Source organism: Sorex fumeus, unplaced genomic scaffold, assembly GCF_029834395.1.
Source record: "Sorex fumeus unplaced genomic scaffold, SorFum_2.1 ptg000078l, whole genome shotgun sequence".
NCBI classification, from domain to species: domain Eukaryota; kingdom Metazoa; phylum Chordata; class Mammalia; order Eulipotyphla; family Soricidae; genus Sorex; species Sorex fumeus.
The window spans coordinates 11,418,926-11,445,318 of NW_026606135.1; the positions used below are offsets into that span (position 1 = coordinate 11,418,926).

At 38.4% G+C, this 26,393-nt stretch overlaps 1 protein-coding gene across 1 annotated transcript; it reads left to right on the plus strand.

Annotated features, from left to right (window-relative positions):
- The first annotated feature begins 2,911 nt into the window (after window positions 1–2,911).
- On the plus strand, window positions 2,912–26,032 carry LOC130038635 (cytochrome P450 2C19-like). The gene is made up of 9 exons (XM_056130469.1): window positions 2,912–3,271; window positions 6,905–7,067; window positions 7,225–7,374; window positions 14,286–14,446; window positions 18,756–18,932; window positions 20,018–20,159; window positions 22,344–22,531; window positions 24,521–24,662; window positions 25,637–26,032. Exons 1-9 carry the CDS (start codon window positions 3,104–3,106, stop codon window positions 25,816–25,818), a joined length of 1,473 nt encoding a protein of 490 aa, XP_055986444.1. The 5' UTR covers window positions 2,912–3,103; the 3' UTR covers window positions 25,819–26,032.
- The last annotated feature ends 361 nt before the right edge of the window (window positions 26,033–26,393 follow it).

The following is a 26,393-nucleotide window of genomic DNA, read 5'->3' on the forward strand; positions in this document are numbered from 1 at the left end:
TGGTGTTATTAAAACAATGTCATCAGCAAAGCCCAAAATAAAACAAACAGGAATTATCTATTAGCATAGGAAAAGAACATGAACTCAACTTTCAGGCAATGAAGAGCTCTATAGATCTATTATACCCATCTCTTCCTTTAAGGGTCCTACTTCCTTATTGATTCTCTTTCTAATTGATCTTTCCAATGATGAGAGTGTGGTAATAAAACATCTTACTCTACTGTATTGCTGTCAATAGTTTCTTTATGCCTGCTAGTAATTGCTTATGTATTCTGATGATCCTTTGTTTAATGCATATATGTTAGAGTTTTTTCTTAGTGTATACATTCTTTGGTTGATGTGTAATGTCCATCTCCTTTTATTACCTTTTTAGATGGAAGTCTGTTTAATCTGATATGACTATCCCTACCTTATCTTAGTCTTTTCTTGTCTGTATGATAGATAGTTAGTCAGTCTCTTTTAAGAAGTAGAAAGTTGGATTATGTTTTCTGATCCATTCAGTCATTCTGTTAGGGCTGTAGCATAACCCTTCAGGCAGGGTGAGGGCATTAGGTGATGCTAAAATTGTTACTTATGGGGGTCAGGGAAATAGATCAATGGGCTGGAGTACATGATTCACATATGATAACCCTGGGTTCAAACACTGTTTAGAGAGACCCCCTCAACACAAAGCTGAGAGTAGATTCTAAGTAGCATTGGGCAAATCTCCTCCCATCAAATAAATAAATAAACGTATTCCTATTGGTACAAAATCTGGCTCAGCCTCTATAGAAAGCAGTATGGAGACTTTCCATATAAGCAAGACTAGAACTTCCATATAACCCAGTGATTCCACTTTTTTTTGCATATATGCTTCAAATACAAAAGCATTAATTTGAAAAGATATTTCACACTGAAGTCCATTTTGGATCTTATTGCTATAGCCAAGACCTGGAAGCTACCCAAATGTACAATGAAAGATGAATGGAAGAAGTTGTGGCATATATATGTAATGGAATACTATGCAACTGTAAGAAAAAATGGAATCATACACTTTGCTGCAAGGTAGATATAACTGGAGTATATTATGTATAGTAAAATAAGCCATACATTGAATCATAAATATGAGATAATTTTACTCATCTGTGATATATACACAAATAGATGGTATTAAATGACAGCAAAACTTTGACTTTGGATTACAGAACTAAGAATACCAGATAAAGTGGGGAGGGGAACAATGAGGTATATTGATATAACGAGAAAATTTGTCTATGGTCTTGGACACTTCGGTGGTAGTGAGGTGAGGTAACTATGTACATCAAAACTATAAGCATTAATATTTATAAATATGTGAAGCAACCAATACCAAATTTTAAAATGAGTTTCCCAAGGGAATTGGTGATGGGAGGAGACACTGAGGCATTGGTGAAGGGATGCTGGCATTGGTGGTTGGCACAGAGTTGGAATATTGTATGCTTGGAGCTATTATTTATATTATTTACTATAAATCACAGTCTCTAAATTTTTTTAAAGAATAAAAACACTTTACCTTTGTCCTATTATGGACATCCTATTATGACATCTTATTATCTCATTCCTACTTTGGACAAACTGGCAGGCTACTGAATGTAGCCTGCCCACACGGCAGAGTCTGGCAAACTCCCCGTGGCGTACCCAATATGCCAAATACCAGTAACAATGATGGGTCTCATTCTCCTAAAGAGCCTTGAATATAATCTCAGGGCTAGGATGAAGGAGACGTTACTGGGGCCTGCTCGAGGCAATCGACGATTAACAGGATGATTTGTGATTGATTGTGACATTTGTCCTATTAAAAGTTATACCAAATCAAATTGTACTCACTCTAGTTTAAAGGTTACATGAAGAAACTTTTCTGACCCTGATTTTAATCAAATTATGTAATTATTAACTAGATACATTTGAAACAATCTCAACTTGTCTTGAAACACTGAATCATAGTGCAAATTTAGTTAAAATGGTGGTCTTTGTAACTATTTTTGTGGGAAGCAGAACTTAGTTTAATCCCTACTTCAGAAATATTAGGTATGGAGCTGGAGTGACAGCACAGGGGGTACACGTTTGCCTACCATGCAGCCGACTCGGGTTCGATTCCCAGCATCCCATATAGTCCCCTGAGCACCACCAGGGGTAATTCCTGAGTGCAAAGCCAGGAGTGACAAACAAACAAACAAAAGAGTTATACCAAATCAAATTACTCTAGTTAAAGGTTACGTGAAGAAACTTTTCTGACCCTGATTTTAATCAAATTACGTAATTATTAACTAGACACATTGGAAACAATCTCAACTTGTCTTGAAACACTGAATCATAGTGCAAGTCTAGTTAATTTGGTGATCTTTGTAACTGTATTTTAATGGAAAGCAGATCTTATATTAATTCCTAGGTAAGAAATATTAGATATTCAACAAGGACAGGAAAGGCGACTAATCCTTTCTGTTTTCCTCTTGTTTATTTAAAAAATACAAACTACAATCTCTTATTTTTCAGTCTTTTCAGGAGTATGTGTAAAGAAGGTAATAGTTCATGGAAAACTCATATAAATTTACTTAGGTAATTACTTTATATGTGTTTGCTCATTCAAGGTGTTTAGTTATGAAATATTTTATGTATAACTTTTAATGTTTTCACAGTATTTTAAAATATAAAAATCTCCATTTTACAGAAAAGCATTCTATTGTGTAAATAATTTACATAATAAAATATTTTTATACACTCATATTCAAAGTCATAATTTCCAAATCAACATGAATATAGAGATGAGACATTTCTGATATTAAATTATTTACTTCAGTGTAATATAAATTATGGCTACATATTGGAACAATTTTATTAAGAATTATGTAACCTCTTCCTCAGGCAGTCCAAGGAGACCAGAAACTCTAGTGAACTCATTGGCTTGAAGAAAATCTGGACTAAAGGACATTTTCATTTTATCAGTATTAGTAGATCAGAGTTCACACAGGAGAGAACATAAAGCAGATGTAATAAATTGGTTTCCTCATAGCTTGAGAGACGCAAGTTGAATTAGTGAGGAGTGTTCAGTTTTACTTTTACAGTTACCTAAGTAGAGAAAGCTTCCATGGATCCACTTGTGTTCCTGGTGCTCTGTATCTCCTGTTGCCTCCTCCTTTCATTCTGGAAACAGAGTTCTCAGAAAAGACATCTGCCTCCTGGCCCTACTCCTCTCCCAGTTATTGGAAATATCTTACAGTTAGATGTTAAGGATGTCAGCAAGTGCCTGAGCAATGTAAGTATGTTTTATGTTTCTCTAGTGACTTGTAATGGGTAAATAAACTAGCTTCAAATTTGAAAATGATATCTAGTCTTGGCACATTATTAAAATCAATAGCTGCAAATAAAAATACTCCCTGAAATGTTAATCATTTTCAATGTATTATCACAAACAGTATAATGAAATTGTGTGTTTGTAGGTAAAGAAAAATTTAGAGTTTCGTATGACAGAATCAATATACTACTATAGCAAAAATTTTGTTTCAGTCATTTGCTGTAATTTTTGGTTCAGGATAAGTGGAAAAGAAAGTGTTTTGTGAGTACATTGTATGCCATATTCTTATACTATAGAAAGTGTATTTTTCTAAGGATAACAATGAACATTGATTTACTCTGAAGTGACAAATTGGGACTGATTTCAATAAGTAGCTCTGGGAGTAGCTTCAATGAGTAAAAGAAGTCATCAGAAGGACTCAATGTTGGTAAAGGTAAAAGATAAAGGTAAAGGCCCTCCCGTTGATCGTTGATTTGCTCGAGCGGGCCCAGTAACGTCTCCATTGGAGACTTTGTTGTTACTGTGTCTGGCATATCGAATACGTCACGGGGAGCTTGCCAGGCTCTGCCATGCGGGCGAGATACTCTCAGTAGCTTGCCAGGCTCTCCGAGAGGGGCAGAGGAATCGAACTCGGGTCGGCCATGTTGGCTGCGTGCAAGGCAAACGCCCTACCCGCTGTGCTATGTGAATGCTAACAAGAACTTCTTTCTGTATCCTATGAAGACTCAGGCTGGAAAAATTGTGCTTCCATATGCTAAACTACCTCTGTGATACAATTATTCTCTATATTTGGAGGGGGCAGCTTATCAGCGTAGGCATTAGAACATCTTCAACCTTCTCATCTCTGCAAACCAGCACCCACCGATGGACTGGTAGTTGAAGCACACTGCATTAGAGCACCTGAATTTATTTATTTATTTATGAAATGTACGTTTTATTGAGTAGCATTGGATAAAGGAGGGGAAATCTTACTTTTAGGACAACATTGATTTTTTAAAAAATTTTTAATTTTATAAAGTGGTTCCAAATATTTGATTACATTTAACATTAGCACACTAATCCCAACACAATTATACCTTCCCACCACTATATTTCAGATGTTTCCATCCCAAATCCCAACACCTGCCCCAAAGCAGAACCAAAATAATTTGTTTTGTATTGTTTGTTATGAAAAACCACTGAAAATGCTCCAAAAAAGTTTCTTTAGAGGAAGAGTGTGAAGATTGTTGTATTTCACCGAGGGGCCATTAAGCTCTCCTATAAGAGATCACTGGCATGTTGCTGAAGGTTGAGCCTTGTGTGCATATATATATAATATATATGTATATACATATTTGTTAAAAAATATTTCCCTCTAAGATTGGTTGCCTCCTACTTTAAATCCCATCAAATGTGGTGTGGCACTCTTGGTATTAGTTGTCAAGCAGCCACAAATGCAACGACACGGTCCAGAAACACATTCATTTCTGGATGAGGCTCGGCTGGAGCGTGTGGAGGGTGGCCGAGACCGTGGTGGCGGTTGAGTTCTGGAGGTTTTCAGCTGTCAGGGCTGGGTCCTCTGGGGCAGGGAGGGGTCTCATTCACCACCCTCCCAGGACACCCCCAGTAAAACAGCCTGGCATGTGGTTTGGGGGGCATAGTTATGGTGTGTGTTGTATTATGCTCCCTTCTGGGAGAGAAGCACATGCAACTCTGGATTATGGCCTATGATGAAATTATCTGGAACTAGCCAGAGATGGCTTATGGGTGTGAATGCTGAGTTTCAAGATAGGATTTCTTTTTCTTTTTTCTTCTTGTAGCTGAGTGGTATTGCATTGTGGATGAATAACAAGTATTTTATATATGTATATGCAGATATATATATTTATCTTCCAACTTGAATTTTGTACTTAATACCGAAGAATGAAATTGCTGGATGATACAGCTCTGTTTCTCTTGTAGTTGAGGTAACATAGTTAGAATAGTGTTAACATTTATGCTTATGGTCTACAAAATTACTGTCCCTCTACCATCTCTGAAGTGCCCAAAACCCTCAATCTTACGTTACTTCTATTCCACTTTTTCCTGCCTCACTCTTCCTCTCATTGCCCGATAACCTCAGTTCTATAGTTTTATCATTGATAGTGTTCATATTTTAAATAGTGCTATAATGAATACAGATTTGGAGATATCTTTTGCATTTATGTTTTTGTGTTCTGTGGATGGAAACCAAGGAATGGAATCACTAAGTCATAAGGGAGCCCTACTTTTAATTTTTTGAGTCATCTCTGTACTTTTTTTCATAGAAGTTGACCCAGACAACAATTTCAACAAATAGTGAATAAGATCTCCTTTTCTACCATATTCCTGCTAACACTGTTTCCACTCTCTTTGATATGGACCATTCTCACTAGTATGAGGTGGTAACTTATTGTCAATTGATTTGAATTTTCTTATTAATAAGTAACAATGAATAATTTTTGGTTGTGGCACCACACCAGTGATGCACAGGGATTTCTCCTAGTTCTGTACTCAGAAATTACTCCTGGCTGTGCTTGAGGTACTCTATGGGATACCAGAGATTGAACCTTCCAACAACCATTGTTATAGTGGTCCCTTCTTTATCACAACTGTCCTCTCCCCCCAGCACTTGAGGCAGACTTCCAATAGTGGAACAATCCTCCCAGCTCTTATTTCTCCTCTCCTTGGGCTGGATACTCCTGCACCTCAAGTTTGAGGAAGACTGAGTAATGACAAGGGTCCACAATCACAAGAGACTGTGTTGGCTCCATACCAAGTTCAAGCTTCCTGGAATATGACATGAATACAAATTTCCCAGAATCCCTGAGAAGCAAAGATCAAGAGTTGAAACTTAAAAATTGACAGGGGAAGTTGTAATAGACCTAGTGTGGACGAAGGGGATTTGGGGTCAAGATTGTGAGTGCCCAGAGGCTCAAGAGCACCAAGATGAAGAGGCCTAAGTGACAACCAGGAGTTCAATATCTAATGTTGACAACCCTTAGTCTGTTCTGCTGCAGTCAAAAAGGCCTGTGTGGCTTGAGAACTTGTGGAGGAGAGTGCTTTAGGAGGAAGCTATGCTTCAGTCACAGAGTACAAGCTGGATGGAATACAGGAGACAATGGAGATGCTTTGCTAGCTGGCTGGGCTTTGGGAGTGCCACAGAGTGATTTCTGGCTATAGGCATGTTGCTAGCAGTCAGGGGTAGACTGGAGTGGACTAGTCATGTTTGGTTAGGCTTAGGCAACTAGGATCTCTCAGTTCCCAGTCAGCTCAACTACAATACTGGGATGGATAGAGTACACCCCGGGATCTGATACTAAGGAGAGAATTTTCTGAGTTGTTTCCTTATTTGTGGGGCAAATAAACCTTATTAGTTGAGGCAGATAAAACTGTTGCAGGTTTATTTGATAGTTAATTTATGTGATTATTAATTATAACCCATGTACTGTTACTTCAGCCATTGCTTGACATGTCCTCGGTCATCCATAATTGGCAGCTACTATAATAACTCATATTTATGTTTTAAATTCAGAAATTTTTTTCAGAGTATGTGGGAGCGTCTTCTTTTACAATCATATGTATCTTCTTTCCCAGCTTTCAAAAGTCTATGGCCCTGTGTTCACTGTGTATTTGGGCATGAAACCCACTGTGGTTCTGCACGGATATGAAGCAATAAAGGAAGCCCTGATTAATTTTGGAGAAGAATTTTCTGCAAGAGGCAGTTTCCCAGTAGCTGAAAGAGCTACTAATGGAAATGGTAGGTGTGAATGAGTTCATGTGTAGCATTACTAATGAGGATGAAAAAGATGAAAAGCAGCAAGGTATTAATAGTGTATGTCCGTTGAAGTAGCTGCAACCTCTCCATTTCTTCCTTCTTGCTTAGGACTTACACTTTTTATTTCTTCTTCTGGTAGGAATCATTTCCAGCAATGGAAAGAAATGGAAAGATATAAGGCGCTTCTCTCTCATGACCCTGAGGAATTTTGGGATGGGAAAGAGAAGCATTGAGGATCGTGTTCAAGAAGAAGCCCGCTGCCTTGTGGAGGAGTTGAGAAAAACCAATGGTATAGATACAATGCCCAACTGTTACCCTCTCTAATTGACTGTCCCTGAAATGGAAGCATGGACAGTCAATTTTCATTCAGGTAGTAGCTGTCAGCCATTATGCAGAGTAAGGAGGATTTGAGGCAGAGAACTAAGAGATTTTGTATGTCTGTTTGCTGTGTTTATGTACACCTCATGTTTGTACATTTAGTATGACTATAAAAGATTGCTTCATATGTTTCTCTCTTAAGTCTGTTAATTTTTTTAAATAAGAAATGGTGAAGAATAATACATGAATATTTTGACATTAATTCTTTAATATTTGAAACTACTTTGAGCACATTATTCATTATTGATTTGTCATATAGTCTATTTCTTCATGATCCAGTATTGTTAATTTTACACATCTAGGACTTCATTTCTTCCATGTTATTTTTCTTAGTATAATGAAAGAAATTTCCCTTTTTATTATTAGATAATGATTTTATTAATATTTCTCTGTGTTATGTATATTGTTTTATTGTTTTCTCTTTTATTTATTTTTATTTTTTGAGTAATTTTTCTTTTTATTTACTCTAGCTAGAGTCTGTCAATTTTTTTTAGTTTTCCGAAAACTTCTTTTTATTTTTTCCTTTTCTTTCCTCCTCCTCCTCTTCCTTTTTTTTTTAAATTGAATCACTGTGAGATAGAGTTATAAGCCTTTCATGTTTCTGATTCAGTCATACAATGATCCAACACCCATCCCTCCACCAGTGCACATTTTCCACCACCAATATTCCCAGTATCCCACTCTCCCTCATCCCAGTCCTCACCCTGCCTCTATGAGAGACAATTTCCCCAATACTCTCTACTTTGGGGAATTATTTTTTAGGCATTGTGCTTCTGTGATTCTAGATTATAAATGGTTGAGTTCCAGAGACATCTCTGTATGGCACAAATCCATTTTGAGGTCAATTGGGAGTCTCTTGACCAGGACTGTTGGTACATTAAGATGGTGCCCTAAGGGAAACAGAAAAGTCTTCTGAACAGTGCAGGGATCTGAGGAGGAACAGCCTGGGTCCCCTGCCACCATGTGGCATAGAGATTCAGTCTTGGCACCTGCACACCTGGACCTTGCTTGTGGAAGCTCTGGTTCCCGGGATTCCATCTGGAGTAGGCAGGGAGAGTGCACCTGCCCCATCTGGGGTGCCCTGGTGAAATTGGTTCAATATGGGTACCAGAAAGATTTACAGTGCTGTGGTAAGAGTCTTCTGAGACTCGATGCTGTGTCTCTAGGCCATCGCTGTTGGTGCACCTGTCAATATTTATTAAGTTTTTCAAACTAGCTCTAGTTTCATTTCTGTTTTCTATAGTTATTCTTTTTTTTTTCAGAAAATACAGTATTTTTTTTTTGTAAATTTTTATTAGAGAAACACCATGAGGTACAGTCTTAGACTTACAAATTTTTGTGCTTGGGTTTCAGTTATACAATGATAAAGTACCCATCACTCCACCAGTGCCCATTTTCCACTACCACGGGTCCCAGTATCTCTCCCACCCTCCATCCCCTCCACCCCCCATTCCCCCTACCTCACCCTGCCTCTGTGGCAGGGCATTTCCTTTTGTTCTCTCTCTCCTTTTGGGTGTTGTGGTTTGCAAAAGTGTTGAGTGTTGGTGTTGAGTGGCAATCATGTTCGGTCTATAGTCTGCTTTCAGCATGCTTCTTCCATCCTGGGAGGATCCTCCCAATACTCTTTATTTGGTGCTCCCATCTCTATCTGAGCTCTCTTTTCCCCTAGCATGTACGGCTGGCCTCCAAGCCATGGAGCAAAATTCCTGTTACTAATCTCGGCCACTCCTGGGTGTTAGTCTCCTATTTTGTTAATGTTCCCCAGATGAATGCAATCTTTCTATGTCTATCCCTCTCTCTCTGACTCATTTCACTTAGCATGATACTTTCCATGTAGTACCACTTGTATGTAAATTTCATGACTTCATCTTTTCTAACAGCTACATAGTACTCCATTGTGTAAATGTACCAAAGTTTCTTTAACCAGTTGTCTGTTCTCGGGCACTCAGATTTTTTTCCAGATTCTGGCTATTGTAAAAAGTGCTGCAATGAACAAACAAGTATACAGATGTCACTTCGACTATACTTTTTTTGCCTCTCTGGGATATATTCCCAGGAGTGGTATTGCTGGGTCAAATGGGAGGTCAAATGGGAACTCAATTTCTAATTTTTTGAGAATCATCCATACTGTTTTCCAAAAGTGCTGAACCATTCGGCATTCCCACCAGCAGTGAAGGAGGGTCCCTTTCTCACCACATCCGCGCCAGCCCTGGTTGCTTTTGTTCTTGTGGATGTGGGCCAGTCTCTGTGGTGTGAAATGATATCTCATTGTTGTTTTGATCTGCATCTCCCTGATGATTAATGATGTAGAGCATTTTCTCATGTGCCTTTTAACCATTTGGATTTCTTCTTTGAGAAAGTTTCTTTTCATTTCGTCACCCCATTTTTTGATGGGGTTGGATGTTTTCTTCTTGTGGAGTTCAACCAGTACTTTGTATATCCTTGATATCAACCCCTTGTCAGATGTGTATTCGGCAAATATCCTTTCCCATTCTGTAGACTCTCTTTGTATTTTGGTCACTGTTTCTTTTGAGGTGCAGAAGCTTCTTAGTTTAAGATAGTCCCATTTGTCTATCTCTGCTTTCACTTGCTTGGTCAGTGGCGTGACATCTTTGAAGATACCATTAGCTTCAATGTCATGGAGGGTTTTGCCAACTTTGTCTTCAATGAACCTTATGGATTCCGGTCTGATGTTGAGGTCTTTAATCCATTTTGATCTTACTTTTGTACATGGTGTTAGGCAGAGATCTGAGCCCATTTTTGCATGTAGCTGTCCAGTTTTGCCAGCACAATTTGTTAAAGAGGCGTTCCTTGCTCCACTTCACTTTTCTTGCCCCCTTATCGAAGATTAGATCATCATATGCTTGGGGGGAGATGTCAGTATATTCAACTCTGTTCCATTGGTCTACAGCTCTGTCTTTGTTCCAGTACCATGCTGTTTTAATTATTACTGCTTTGTAATAGAGTTTGACATTACGGAGGTTGATTCCTCGCGTTTTCTTTTTCCCAAGAATTGCTTTAGCTATTCATGGGGGCTTATTGTTCCATATGAATTTCAGGAGTGTTTGATCCATTCCTTTGAAGAATGTCATGAGTATCCTAATAGGGATTGCATTGAATTTGTACAGTGCTTTGGGAAGTATTGCCATTTTGACAATGTTAGTTCTCCCGATCCATGAACAGGGGATATTTTTCCATTTTCTCGTGTCCTCTTTTATTTCCTGAAGTAGCGTTTTGTAGTTTTCTTTGTACAGGTCCTTTACTTCCTTAGTTAAGCTGACTCCTAAGTACTTGATTTTCTGGGGCACAATTGTGAACGGGATTGTTTTCTTCATGTCACTTTCTTCTCTTTCACTATTTGCATATAGGAAAGCCATGGACTTTTGGGTATTGATTTTATAGCCTGCAACATTACTATACAAGCCTATTGTTTCTAGGAGTTTCTTGGTAGAGGTTTTAGGGTTCTCTAAGTATAGTATCATATCGTCTGCGAATAGGGAGAGCTTGATTTCTTCCTTTCCTACCTGGATTCCCTTAATATCTTTTTCTTGCCTAATCGCTATTGCAAGTACTTCCAGTACTATATTGAACAGCAGTGGAGAGAGTGGACATCCTTGTCTTGTCCCTGATCTTAGGGGGAAGGCTCCCAGTTTTTCCCCATTGAGGATGATGCTTGCTGTAGGCTTGTGGTAAATGGCTTTAACTATATTGAGGAAAGTCCCCTCTATCCCCATTTTGGCGAGGGTTTTCATCATAAACGGGTGCTGGATCTTGTCAAATGCTTTCTCTGCATCTATTGATATGATCATATGATTTTTATCTTTTTTTGTTGATATTTTGGATTATGTTGATTGATTACCGAGTGTTAAACCATCCTTGCATCCCCAGGATGAATCCCACTTGGTCATGGTGTATGATCTTTTTGATGAGTAGTTGAATTCTATTTGCTAGTATTTTGTTGAGAATCTTCACATCCGTGTTCATCAGGTATATCAGCCTGTAGTTTTCTTTTCTCGTGTTATCTTTGTTTCCTTTTGGTATTAGAGAGAAATGGGCTTCATAGAAACTGTTTGGGAGAGTTTCTGTTTTTTCAATTTCCTGGAAAAGCTTGATAAGTACTGGCAATAGGTCCTTTTTAAATGTTTGGAAAGATTCTCTAGTGAATTCATCTGGACCTAGGATTTTTTCACGTGTTTGATTTGGTTCTTCAGGTCTGTATGTATTCAGATCTATTCTCAGTGCATCATGGTCTGAAAAGATAGTTTATACTATTTCTATCTTCCTAATTCTATTGAGGTATGTTTTGTGGCCTAGAACATGATCTATTTTGGAAAATGTTTCATGCGCACTGGAGAAGAATGTGTATTCTTTCTTTTTGGAGTGTAAAGCCCTGTATAGGTCTATAAGCCCTTTGTCTTTTATTTCTCCTTTCAAAGCCAATGTTTCCTTGCTGAGTTTTGTTCTTGTTGATCTATCCAGGGGTGATAGGCGATGTTGAAGTCTCCAGCTATTATTGTGTTGCTAGCAATGTCCTCCTTAAAATCTGTTAGCAGTTGTTTTAAATATTTAGTTGTTCCCTCATTAAGTGCGTATACAGTTAAGAGTGTGATTTCTTCCTGTTATGCGTATCCCTTGATGAAGAGAAAATATCCTTCCCTGTCCCTTCTAATCTTTTTCAACCTAAAGTTAATGTTGTCAGATACTAGTATGGCCACCCCAGCTTTTTTGAAGGAGCTGTTTGCTTGCAGGATTGTTTTCCATCCTTTAACTTTGAGTCTGTGTTTGCTCTGACTGTTGAGATGAGTTTCTTGTAGGCAGCAGAATGTTGGATTCTGTCTCTGAATCCATTTTACCACTCTGTGTCTCTTAATTGGTGAATTGAGACCGTTGATGTTGAGAGATATTATTGTTATGGGGTTTTGTGTCATCTTTCTGTAAGGGTCTGTTGTGCTTGTAGGGTTTGTCTTGTCTTATAGTAGCCCCTTTAGTCCTTCTTTTAGGTTTGTTTTTGGTTATGAAGTTCCTGAGCTGCTCTTTATCTAGAAAATAGTGTACAATTCCTTCGAGTTTGAGTGAGAGTTTAGCTGGATAGAGTATTCTTGGTGAAACATTCATTTCAGTGAGTTTTTTCACTATATCCCGCCATTGCCTTCGGGCTTGAAGGGTTTCCTCTGATACGTCTGCTGTGAATCGACGGGGTGCTCCTTTGTATGTGATTTCCTTCTTTGACCTTGCTGCTTGCAGTATTGTATCTCTATTGGCAGCATCGATCATTCTAACTTGATATGTCTTGGAGTGTTTTTGTTAGGGTCTCTTTTAGCTGGCGTCCTTAAGGCTCCTTGAACCTGAATGGCTGCGTTGTGGAGCTCTGGGAATTTTTCAGCAATGATTTGTTTAACCGTGTTTTTTTCATTGGGATTGTTTCCCTGAGCTTCTGGTACTCCAGTGATTCTAATGTTGTTCCTCTTGGAATCATCTCCTAGGACTCTGATTCTCTCTTGAGCTATTTTGAGGTGCCTTGCCACTGTTTGTTGTTGCCTGTTGGCTTGGTGCAGCTTCTCTTCCAGCTCACCGATTCTCTCTTCAGCTGAGGTCATTCTACTGTTGAGGTCACAGACTGAGTTTTTATTTTATCTATGAAATCTTTTATTTGTGACATTTCTGCTCTCCTTTCTTCTCGTAATTTGTCGATTTTTTCTGTCACATTAATGTATATCTGTCTGACTGTTTCATTGAGTTGACCGAGCATCTTCATGACTTCATATCTGACTTCTTCATCAGAGTTCCCTTAGGTGAGCAGTATCTACAGAGGCTTCTGGATTGTTTTCCACGTCCTCCCCACGTGGTGGGGATTTGCGTTGTTTCTTCATGTTGGTGTGTAGGTATGAGGACTAGGTTCCTTGGTATGGCTAAACTATCTGCAGCCATGAGGGTTGGCCTGCTTAAAATTAGCCCACGCCCACTTCTACAGAAGCCACGCCCACTTCTGAAAAGGCCACGCCCCCAAGGTACCTGGTGTGTGTGAGGGGAGTAAAGACTGGGTAGGGGAGAAGACCAGCACAGCTAGGGGGACAAAGAGGAAGATGCAGAGGCTCAGGGCTGCTTTTCTCCCAGCGTCCAAGAGGACACCTGGGGGGCTTGCAGGGAGAAATCCAAGTCCCGGGTTCGAGTACTGGTGGATGAACTAACCTGGGTCTGGGAAAAGACCAGCACAGCTTGGGGGACCTCTATTGTTATTCTTATCTATTTTATTTATTTCTTGGAAACTAAAGTTACATTGTTTATTTGTTATCTTTATTTTTCCTTTTTTGAATATAGGAAGGTCCTCCAAAAATGGAGCTTGGAGGTGGGAGCACTTATAATGATTCTAAACCAACTATGTTGAATGATTCAGAGTGAGAACCTGAGGATATGGTGGTGTTCATACCCTTAGGTGCCAGGAACCATCAGGTCAACTCTGGAAGTGGTTTGGGGCTTCAGGGATATATCTGATGATGCCAGGGGATTGGAGATATACAGTGCCAGGAATTAGACCTACTGGACTAGGTCCCATGCCTACTATTTCTCTTGCCCCATCTTTCTTTTATTATTGATGTAGCTTCATTTTAATCACTTACAAATTTTACTCTAGGAATTGCTTTTGCTGCAAGCCATTACTGATTTCTTGGTTTATTATTATCTAATATTTTACTGTTAATGGAATTTGTATGTATATAAGATGTTGCTCTTAAGCTTCTAGCATTAATTTTTTCTTGCTACAACAAACATATCTGTGTATTTTCATTTTTTAATTTTCTTTAAAATACTTTTGTTGTTCTATAGCATCACCATGTGACCCAACTTTTATCCTGTGTTGTGCTCCCTGCAATGTGATCTGCTCCATTGTATTTCAGCATCGTTTTGATTATAGAGATCCACATTTTCTAAACATAATGGAAAAACTTAATGAAAATTTCAGTATTCTGAGTTCCCCATGGTTGCAAGTGAGTGTAAATTCATTTCCTTTTTTGTTTTGAGTTTTAATGGATTCCCATACTTTATAATACTGTTTATGATGCTTTGTTCATTTGAAGACATTGTTCTTATGTATACATTGTTCCAAAATATAAATACTTTTCCATGCACTGCATACTTTTGTCCATGCACACACTGTTCTAGTACCATACCTTTCATTAGAATGTCCTCTTCCCCTCCTCCCATCCCCAGACTCTCCCAGAGTACCCTTCTATCCACCCTTACTTCTCATCCCTTGGTGGGATCAGTTCTGTAGACCAACTTTCTGGTTCTGTTGCTTTTGATCATTTGCTATTCCCTTCTATGTTTTTATATAAACCACATGTGAAAAAAGAGAATTCTGTAGGGGTGTATGTGTGTGTGTGTGTGTGTGTGTGTGTGTGTGTGTGTATGTGTGTGAAGCAAGGTAGTTTTCATTGAAACTTATTTAGAGATATGTCAGGGGAGAGAGGGAGAACTACATGTTCAATAGAAAACATAGACTTTTCCAGAATGGGTATAAGCGAGCAAAGGAGTGTAGAGACAAGCAAGCAAGATACATATTCAAGGGATAACATAGGCTTGAATAGCTGAATATTTCTTCTATTTAATCATAACGTTTGTTGTTTTCTCCAAGTCCAAATGTCTAGTGAAAGCTATAAAGTAAATGTGTGAACCACAATTTCTACTCAGTGCTTAGATTCATAGAACGCACTTTAAAAATTGAGAGGAAATTCCTGTTCAGAATGTGGAACAGAAATTAAATCTTATTAGCCCTGTTAAGTGTTCCTTTTTTTCTACAAAACCCCAAAGTCCAGTTTTCATCAAGTAGTTTTATATTTTACTAAAAATGTGCACACCACTAAAGGACTTCCAGACTTCCTTTAACCACATATATCATAATATAACCAAAATTTATCAACACCATTATATTAGTTGCTAGAAATAAATTATAAAAAGAATATCTCATTCAAGAAGAGAGAATTTGGGGTTTCACAGATGATGTCAGGAAATGATGCTTTTTAAAATTTTCTGCTTTCGGATCACATCCAGTGATGCTCCAGGGTTACTCCTGATTCTACAGATTCAGGAATCACTTCTGGCAGTGTTCTGGGGACCATATGGGTTGGGTATCAAACCCAAGTCGGCCACACGCAAAGCAAATACCCTACCTGGTGTACTATTGCTCCAGCCCCATTTGATGCTCTTTTTTTATATCCTAATGATCAAGGCAATTATTTTATGGTGGCAAAGTTATTGAGTTTATGATTTCCCAACCACAAAGAGGTATCAAGTCTTACACTGACTAGATAAGGTGTTCTGCCTTCTGTTTAAGACATGTGACATGGCCACTGAGATTAATTTAACTACTCTACTCAGTTACTGTGAATATAAAGTTGAGATGTGCTGCATAGTATCTCAGAATTTTCCCACTTTTAAATTATTTATTCTGTTTGAGGCTATGAGACAGACTTAAGACAAGCAGTACTAAACTATAACTATATCAGGATGCTCAGCCTTCCTTCACCTCTATTACACACAAGATGGAAATCCTAGTGTTTGTGTCATCCAGTATCTTAATACTGTAGAGAACTGAAGTAAACAATAAAATAATTAATATAAGATGCATCATATTATAAACATGATGTATGAGTATAGAAAACAATTATAATCTGGATTTGCTGGTCAGAATTTTCTCCATCAAACACATCTATCACTTGATCACTTGATACCCCGTTAGTCATCGATTTGCTCAAGCGGGTGCCAGTAACATCTCTATTCATCCCTGTTGCGTGCTAAGATAGCCCAGTGGCATCTGTTCATTTGAGGAACATGAAGAGCCTCAAACCAGTCATTCAGGGTCTTGATGAAGAAGTCTGAACATCCCGTAGGTGGGCATCCACGCGATCTTTTGACATTCCAAGGAGTCCAGTCAGTAATGGATCTAGTCCAGCGGTCATCTCTAAATCTCATTACGTGTCCAGTCCATCTGATTTTCGATGCCTTGGCAAACGAGACCGCGTCCCTGATTCTTGAGCATTAACGGAGGTCGGAACTCCAGATTCTATCTCTCATCTGAGTGAAGCCTGATACTCCAAGCATAGCTCTTTTGATTCCTCTTTGAGAGACCTGAATAGCGTTCTCATCCTGTTTTTGTAGGGCCCGGGTCTCTGAGGTGTATGTTAATGCAGGAAGAACAGTGGAATTGAAGAGATGTGCTCGGAGCTGGAGGTTCTTTGTCCTCTTAGTTATTTCTTCGATGCTCTTGAAGGCATTCCAGCCGCTCTCTTCCTCCTGCGTAACTCAGGTGCCAGGTCAAGTTGACTTCTCGACCTAGGTATATATAACTGTTGCATTCGGAGATGGTTGTTCCATTGAGAGTGAATGGAACGTAAGGAACAAGACTGTTTCTCATGAACATTGTCTTTGTGAGATTCAGTTGTAATCCGACCTTTCCACATTTATGGTCGAAGTCAGTCAGCATTTGTGCTGCTTGGCTGATGTTTGGTGTTATTAGAATGATGACATCAGCAAAGTGGAGGTGGTGTAGTTGCCTACCATCTATCTTCACTCTCATTCCTTCCAATTCCAGTCATCACATGATGTTCTCGAGGGTGGCACTGAAGAGTTTCGGTGAAATAGTATCACCCTGCCGAACCCCTCTCTTGACATGGATGATCACTTCTTTGTAGAATGGTGAGATCCTGGTAGTGAATCCATAATAGAGCTCACGGAGGATCCTGATGTATTGAGTTTGTATGCCCTGATTGGCTAGAGCTTCAATGACCACTTCAGTCTCAACAGAATCAAAGGCCTTCTTTAAATCAATCAATGTTAGACAGAGCGGCATCTTGAACTCCTGAGAAACCTCAGTGAGCTTGGTTATCATGTGGATATGGTCGATGGTGCTGAATCCTTTTCGGAACCCGGCTTGCTCGCGTGGTTGTCCTTCATCTAGTTGCCAATCCTATTCATGGTGACTTGAGTGAACAGCTTGTAGATGACAGACAATAGGCAGATTGGGCGATAGTTGCCAATGTCGTAGATGTCTCCCTTCTTGTATAGTAGTACAGTCCTGCTGGTTTTCCACTGGGATGGAACCTTGCATTCAGACAGGTAGCATGTGAAGAGCCGAGCCAGTGTATTGATGAGTATTGATGGTAGGTTCTTTAGGTGTTCAGGTCTGACCTTGTCTGGGCCAGATGCTCTTTGTTTCTTTACCAACGTGTCGGATTTCAGAAGGGAGAACGTTGGGAACGACATATCCATCCTGCGGAATTTGGTATATGGGCAAGTGGATATGGCTATTAAAGAGATATGAGTAGAAGTCATGGATAATCTTCTCCATTGCCCTTCTGGAAGATGTGATAGATCCATCAGGACGTCGGAGAGCAGTCATCTTGGTCTTGTAGTTGGTGAAGGACAGGTGGGCATTACGAATGCTTTTCCAGGCTTCTGCTGCATCTACCAGCACTGCTGCTCTTCTGTCTTTGAGGTCATCCTTGATCGCTTCTCTGCACTGTTTTGCGAGCTTGGACATTCGTTTGTGGTTTCCTGAGGCATGTGCCAAGCCACATTGATGAATAAGTTCAAAAGTGTTCAAAGAAAGGCGTGTTTTTTTTTTTTTGTGTGGTTATCTCTCTCGGCATTCCTCGCACAATCATGGAGGTGCTGAACCATTCAATCGTATTCCTCGTCAATGTTGTCAATGACAGCATCTTCCCATGTTGCCGCAACAGAGCCAAAGAGCTCCCAGTTGGTGTTCGTTCTGGAAGTTCTCTTCTTAAACTTTGCATTCCTATCTCCCCACTCTGTGAAGTAGAATTTTGCATGAAGGAAACGGTCCGATCCCGTTTGGAATTTTGGGACAACAGCAACATCAGTCAGGCAAAACCATCGATTGAATATGATGTGTTCTATTTCATTGTGGAACCATCCACTGGGAGACTCCCATGTCCAACTTTTTAAAAAAAAAGTTACATCTATCAGTGTATAAATTATGAATGAGTGAAACAAAATTTTTCTTCAAGGCGGAGATCACATTTAAAATTTTTCTGGCCAAGGTTTGTCGTATGGTTTATGTCTTGATTATAATTTTAATTTTTATTGGAGTGGAAAGACAGCTCATGGATTAAAGCACTTGCTTTGCACACAACTGGCCCTATTTGATTCACAGTTTTGACAGGAGTGATTCCTGAGCATAGAACCTGGAATAAGCACTGATGAGCACCAGGGGAGTGCACCCTCCTGAGATACTAAAGTTTTAAAAATTTAATAAAACATTGTTTTCTCTTTTAGCTTTGTAATGCTTTCCCTTTTATCCTCGACTATTTTCCTGGAAGTCATAACAAATTATTCAAAAATATTGATTTCATTAAAAATTATGTTTTTGAGAAAACAAAAGAACATCAAGCATCTCTGGATATTAGTAATCCTCGGGACTTTATTGACTGTTTCCTGATCAAAATGGAGCAGGTAAAATGTCACTGGCAGTTTAGTTATTTGGTTTATAAGAGTTAAGTGTTCTGTATTTACCAGAGAGGATTGTCTGGTAAGACAAATAATGTTTACAAGGTTTTTTGCTACTTATTACATAAATTAATATAAATAAATATTATGGAAGGAGTAAAATTAAATTGTTAAGATAATTGGAATACACTGATCCTGTTCTTTAGGTACTTGTAGTGGGGGAGGTGTTGGGAGGGGAGAATTACACTTTAGATAAACTAGAATCAACTTGTTAGAAACAAGTTACAATGTGCAAAATACCATTCCAAAATTAAAGGTGGATTCTGATTATGGCATTTTATATTGAAGACTAGAACAAAAATTCAATTTTCTGACTTTGCTATATATCTGGTAGTTAGAAATAAAATTTAATATGTTGCTGGTGTGAACAGTTGAGGGAGTTTCAAATAACCAAATTGTATGGATGGAGAAATAGACGTGAGGCTTGGGAGTGAATAGGTGGATAAAAGAGAGAAACCCATACTGATATAAAATGGTATGAAATGGTATAGATGCAAAATTGGAGATTGATATCTTTAAGTATGAGCTTTGCATCTTCAACTGAAAAGGACAATTCTTCTAGCATGAAATTTCATTGCATCAGGTTAAAAATCAATTGACAGAAAATGTAGCCATAGTTACCTGTTTGTAGAAAGCTTTTAAATTGAGAAGCATGAGTATTCCAACTTTCTCATTTTTTTGGCTGCGGTAACAGGGTGGGCTTTGGCTATAACAGGCTGTGCTCAGGGCTTATCCTTGGCTCTGCACTCAGGAGTGCGTGGTGGGACTCAGGGAACCATGTGCAGTGTTGGGTCAGCTTCATAAAAGGCAAACGACCTACCTGTTGCTTTGACCCAGCTTTATTATTATAAAGTTTGTTTTGACTTTTTTGGGTCCCTTGACTTTCAATATAATTTTAGGATAACCGTTTCAATTTATGTAGAGAAGCCCTCAAAATTTTGATATGCTGACAACTTTATAACAAAATGAGTTATTTAGGATTTACTAGTTCTGGAAAAATTATAAATTAAATAATCATATATTATTCCTAGGAAAAGCACAATAAAGACTCGGATTTTACTTTTGAAAATCTGACTATCACAGCAGCAGATCTGTTTGGAGCTGGGACAGAGACAACAAGCACTACACTGAGATATGCTCTTCTCCTCCTGCTGAAGTACCCTGAGGTCATGGGTATGAGCTATATCATAGATACATGGATTGCAGAAATATCTTGCAAGATTTAGATGTGCATTATATCTTGCTTCTTAGGCATCAGTAAATAAATATCTGTATGATCAAATTAGGGCTAGAGCAATAGCACAGTCGATAGGGCATTTGCCTTGCACGCGGCCGACCTGGATTCTATTCCTTCGTCTCTCTTGGAGAGCCCAGCAAGCTAGCGAGAGTATTCTGCTCGCACAGCAGAGCCTGGCAAGCTCCTCATGATGTATTTGATATGACAAAAATAATAACAAGTCTCACAATGGAGACGTTACTGGCGTCCGCTCGAGCAAATTGATGAACAACAGGAGGATAGTGCTACAGTGTTATGATCAAATTAACGAAAGTATCATGATGGGAAATCTTTACATAATAGAAGAAGATGTAGTGCTAAGAAAGATGAAGATACTACTGACTACTGGCAATATCAAAAATGACAAAGCATGATTTGGATTTCAAGGGAGGTATTTGTGTCAGCCGCAACCAGCATCAATTAACTGGGGCGGCATACTAGATTTCTATGAAAAAGTCCCTTGAATAGAAGTAGTGTATTTACAGATCTAAAGATCTGTAAATAATATATACTATTCTGAAAGTATATTGTTCTGAGTCATAGTAGGAAAGTGGGTAGTTTTCTTATCAAAACTAAGTGGAAATTTTAGAAATCTAGTGTTGTTGGCGAAAAATGTACACAGTAAGGGATATGTTTTTAAAAGTTCAATCCAAGGACTAAAAGATAATCCAGCAGGTACGGAGCATAATTAGTATGTTCTAGACCTGGGTTTGCTGGGTTTGATTCCAGGAACTACATGGTACCCTTAGCATCATTGAGTGTAACTATGAAAGCCCCAGAGCACCACCAGATGTGGCACTAAATTTCCCCAGCACCACCTGGTGACTTTGCTTTCTATAGGATCTGAATAGTGTTGATGAAATTGCCCCTTGGCCTCCTGAACACAGTGTGGTGGAGGAAATTGAGCCCAGTTGGGGCCTGCTGACATCCTAACTGCTGTACTCTTGCCAAGCCACGCCACAACTCCTTTTATCAGATAATTGATTCCCTCAGATGATGAGAGAGGATTTCTCCCCAGGGGCAGAGTCTATATGGACCAACTCTCAGCCACACTCACAAAGAAAAGGAAAGCATTACTTACATAGCGGATAAGAATCAATCTCCCAAATTTAGAAAATCTTCTCTAAAATTGGAAATTTAGTTGTTTATCAATTAAAAGGGATGTATTTTCAAATAAATGTGTGTGCTTTATAATTTTTTTCTATTATCTCTTTCTCACTTGAAAGTTATAAATCACATCAGAGGAAGTCAGGGGATCAGAGAACTATTGAAGGGGAATTTAAGTGTCAGTAAGTCAGACTTAGAAAAGAACATATCAAAATTAGGGTATAAACTGAGGGAAGATGGTCGGAACAACAGAGACCTGAGAAATCACCTGAAATTTTTCTCATGTTAGGAAAATTATTGTTGTGGGTTTGAAACTTATAAGTTCCTATTTGTAAATGATTAAAAATGAGGTTGTATAAAATTATAATTGAATTGGGGAGAAATGGTTAGGTCAAGAAAGTACTCACAGCGATCATGGTTATATTGCTGGGGCACATTGTTAATGTAATCAGAATGACATTGAAATAAAGATTCTGATAGTACTTCTGGTGTAAACATAGTGGAGAAGTAGAATCTGGGAATATGAAGTGAGGATGGAGGTGACCTCCAGACAAGCCAATTGGTAGATAAGAGATATAGTCAGTAAAAGAAAAATAAAAACACAACACCTACAGATAGTTACATTATAATTTAATTTTCTACCATTTTTACTTTTGATTAAAACAATGTTTGATTTCTCTTTATGTGATTAAAGTCTTTCATTTTCTGATTGAATTTTCTAAATTTCTAGTTAAAAACATCCCAGTATTTCTCTTTATATTGTCTTGTGTGCTAACAATAGGTATAGACTATCTTGTTTGGCCTAAATGGAATTATATTTATCTATATAATGGAATTAACTATGTCGAAGTGCATTTCTTGACACAAAAATGATGTTGTGATGTCTTCACAAGCCTATTTCATGCATCCTTGAAGTGATATTCAAATGTGGCTTGAATTTTTCTTTTTCTCTGAGTATGACTTGTGTTTTACAGCTAAAGCCCAGGAAGAGATTGAGCATGTGATTGGTGGACACCGGAGCCCCTGCATGCAGGACAGGAGCAACATGCCCTACATGGATGCCTTGGTGCACGAGATCCAGAGATTCATTGACCTCATCCCTCTCAACCTGCCCCATGCCGTGACCCGGGATATTAAATTCAGAAATTACATCATCCCCAAGGTAAGATTTGTTTTTCTTATACTGACCTCTGCTTACCAATTTCCCTTTTCCCATTATATCTATCTAATTCTTTATGAACACAGAAAGAGAGATGTTCAAAACTAAAAAACATACCTGGTGTCTACCTGTATGTCTTCTTTAGAATGACATCTATTCAAATCTTCTGTTCATTTAAATTTCTACCTTTTTTAAGGTAGTTTTTATTGAATGAAACTTCTTACAAAGATGTAAGAGAGGAGAAAGAGGGAAGTGTGTTCTAGAGAGAACACAGGCGTCTCCAGAGTAGAAATAAACAAGCAAAGAAACATAGAGACAATCAAGAGAGAAATGTGTTCAGGGGGAAACACAGGCTTGAAGATCAAGTCTTGTACTCATTTTTTTTTAATAAAAATTTTTTTAATAGTGAGACATCATGAGGTACAGCAGACTTACACATTTTTGTGCTTGGGTTTCAATTATACAATGATCAAATACCCATCCCTCCACCGGTGCCCATTTCCCACCACATGGATCCCTGTATCCCTCCAACCCCCCATCCCTCCATCCCACCCTTCCTCTGTGGCAGGGCATTCCCTTTTGTTCTCTTTCTCTTATTGGGTGTTGTGGTTTGCAAAAGAGGCAATGGGTGACAATCATGTTTAGTCTATAGTCTACCTTCCGCATGCTTCTCCCATCCTGGGAGGATCCTCTCAACACCTTTATTTGGTGTTTCCTTCCTTTTAAATTGAGTTGTTTTTGGGATTTTGTTGTTATTTGTTTTGTTTTTTTTTTTGAGTCACATGTAGCTGTGCTCAGGGTTACTCTTGGTTCTGTGGTCAGGGATCACGCCTGAAAAGACTTGGGGATCCATTATGAAGTGTGGGGGAGGTCTAACCCAGGTGGGATGCATTCATGGCAAGAGCCTTCCCCACCGTACTATCTCTTTGGCCCCTGTTTGTGTTTTTTTGGTTGATGAGTTGTAAACTTTTCATATCTTTTGAATATTTTCCCCTTGTCCTATATATGGTGTTCAAATATCTTCTTCCAGTCAGTAAGCTGCCTTTTATTGTGTGTGTGTGGTTTCCTTGACTGTGCTAAGGGTTTCGGTTTAACTAATGTATTTTGTATTTTGTTTCTTATGTCATTGGAATTGAGTCCCAAAGACATCTCTGATGTGATGTGTACTGTCTCTCTGATCTTGGAGTGTATTGTTTATGCTGTCCTCAATATAATTTGTGGTTTTAAGTCTTACGACCAAGACTTCAATTCATATTGAGTTATTTTTTATACATTGCATACATATTTAGTTTCTTTTTTTCCCCCCTTTTTTTGTCACACCCAGCAATGCACAGGGGTTACTCCTGGCTCTTCACTCAGGAATTACTCCTGGCGGTGCTCAGGGGTCCATATGGGATGCTGGGAATCAAACCCTGATCAGCCGCTTGTGAGGCAAATGCCCTACCGAATGTGCTATTGCTTTAGGCCCTTAGTTTCATTTTTTATAAATAATTTTGATAAGAAAAAAGGGGTTATTGAATTTTTTGTTGTTGGTTTTCTGAATTCTTTATTTATCTTGGGTATCAGCTCTTTACCAGATGTATGGTGTGCAATTATATTCTCCCATTCATTAGGGTGCCTCATCATTTTAACATTGTTCCTTTCACTTAGGAAAAGGTTTGTAGTTTGATTTCATCACATTTCTTAGTTTTACTTTTGTTTTTCTGCCTTTTGTAATTGAGTAAACAAAGATACCTAAGGCCAATATTCCCACTCCTATTTTTCTTCTTTGTATTTTACTGTTTCTAGTCTTATATACAATACCACAATCTATTTTGAATTAATTTTTATTTATGGTGCTAGGCAGTGGGCTACTTTGATACTTTTGCATCTCAGAGTCCACTTTTCCTAAAATTTATGGAAGAGAAATTGCTTGCTGCTTAATATTATCTCGCACATTTCTTCCAGCTCCAAAAATGCTTTATGACTCAGATTAGATATGTTTTATTCCAGGGCACAACTATAATTACATCACTGACTTCTGTGTTGCATGATGAAAGAGAATTTCCTAAAGCAAAGGTGTTTGACCCAGGCCACTTTCTGGATGAGAATGGAAAATTTAAGAAAAGTGACTACTTCTTGGCTTTTTCAGCAGGTACTAAAATTTATTTCCTTGGCACAACAGCAGTAAAGTTACAATGGATTTGCTGACAGTACACAGTGCTACTTTAGGGCTAATTAAATATTTCATTGTTCATGATCAAGAACACAATCTTAGTGCCCAAGCATTTTTCTCTCTTTCTGACACACCTTCATTATTGGACCTGATCACTGATGTGATCTGGTGATTCTGGTGATATTTTGCAGAATTCATTCATTTCTTCCAAAATCAGAAAGAATTTTTTTAAAAAGATGAAATATAAGAAAATTGCAGTTCATAAAATGAAACAGTGTGAGATAAAACATTAAATTGCATGATATATTGGGGATTATTTAGCATGGGTATAATTAAAGTAGGGAAAAGAGTCAGAGAAATTGGACAGATCATCTAATATCAAACTAGAAACAGAAAGCACAACTAATGTATTTGTTTTAAGAAAAATATTAATGGAAGTAGAAGTTATAATATAGCACTGTCCTCCCGTTGTTCATTGATTTGCTCGAGCAGATACCAGTAACATCTCACAACAAATTGTGAGACTTGTTGTTACTGTTTTTGGCATATCAGTTATGTCACAGGTAGCTTGCCAGGCTTTGCCTTGTGTGCAAGATACTCTCAGTAGCTAGCTGGGCTCTCTGAGAGGGGCGGAGGAATCAAACCCAGGTCAGCTGTGTGCAAGGCAAACGCCCTATCTGTTGTGCTATCGCTCCAGCCCAGGAGTTATAATGTAAAACTGCATATTAAAGTTTTTTCCTTGTGTTCATCTCAATAACAGTTTAAAGGACACCTTTAAAAGAAGATGTTAAGCAAAGTGTGTGTGTGTATGTACACTTTTCATCCATTTGTCAAACCATCATGTTTTTTATTCACTCATTTAACCTTTCTTTAAAAAGTTATTGCATATTCTCCTTCTGACAGCCAGAAACAGAGTTCAAGGACTAGCTTTTCTTTGTATTTGTTTTTTTCAGGAAAACGCTCATGTGCAGGAGAAAGCCTGGCCCGCATGGAACTCTTCTTATTCCTGACCACCATTTTACAGAAATTTAACTTGAAATCTGTGGTTGATCCCAAGGATCTTGATACTACCCCTGTTGCGAACGGATTGACTTCTGTGCCCCCTTCTTACAAAATCTGCTTTGTTCCTGTGTGAGAAGAATTGATCTCCTACTCTGCTATGATTTTGCCTAAAAATCCCTCCATAAGGGGTTTTGTTTACCTCCTTCCCTCTTTATCCATTTCCTGAGATGCTATTTCTGATCTCTCCTCCCCTCATCTCCCCATTGTCTCCAGATCCAAAAACATCCAGTGTTCATTAAAGATGGATTTTCAGAGTTTCACTTCAAAACTATGTTATTTCTTCATAGTCTGTAACATTTATATGCTCATATTTTCTAAAATTGAATCATAGCATCAATATAATCATACTTTCTAAAATTGAAAGAATCACTATAAAATTGAGCAAGGGATTAGCATATGCCAATGCAGAGTCATTTTTCTTTATCATGTTCTAAATTTTAAAAACAAAATTTATGAGCCAGTTTTCAAACTTCCTTTCTTTTCTCGCAATGCAGGTAAGAAACACAGGAATAAATCCAAAGGGTTTGGGATTATGCTTGTTCTCATAGAGATCGTCACAGAGAAGGACAAAGAGGATTAGAATAGAAGAGCTCTCTTGACTACATGTCTCCTACAATTTCTGGTAGACAAGAGAACCAGTTTCCATAA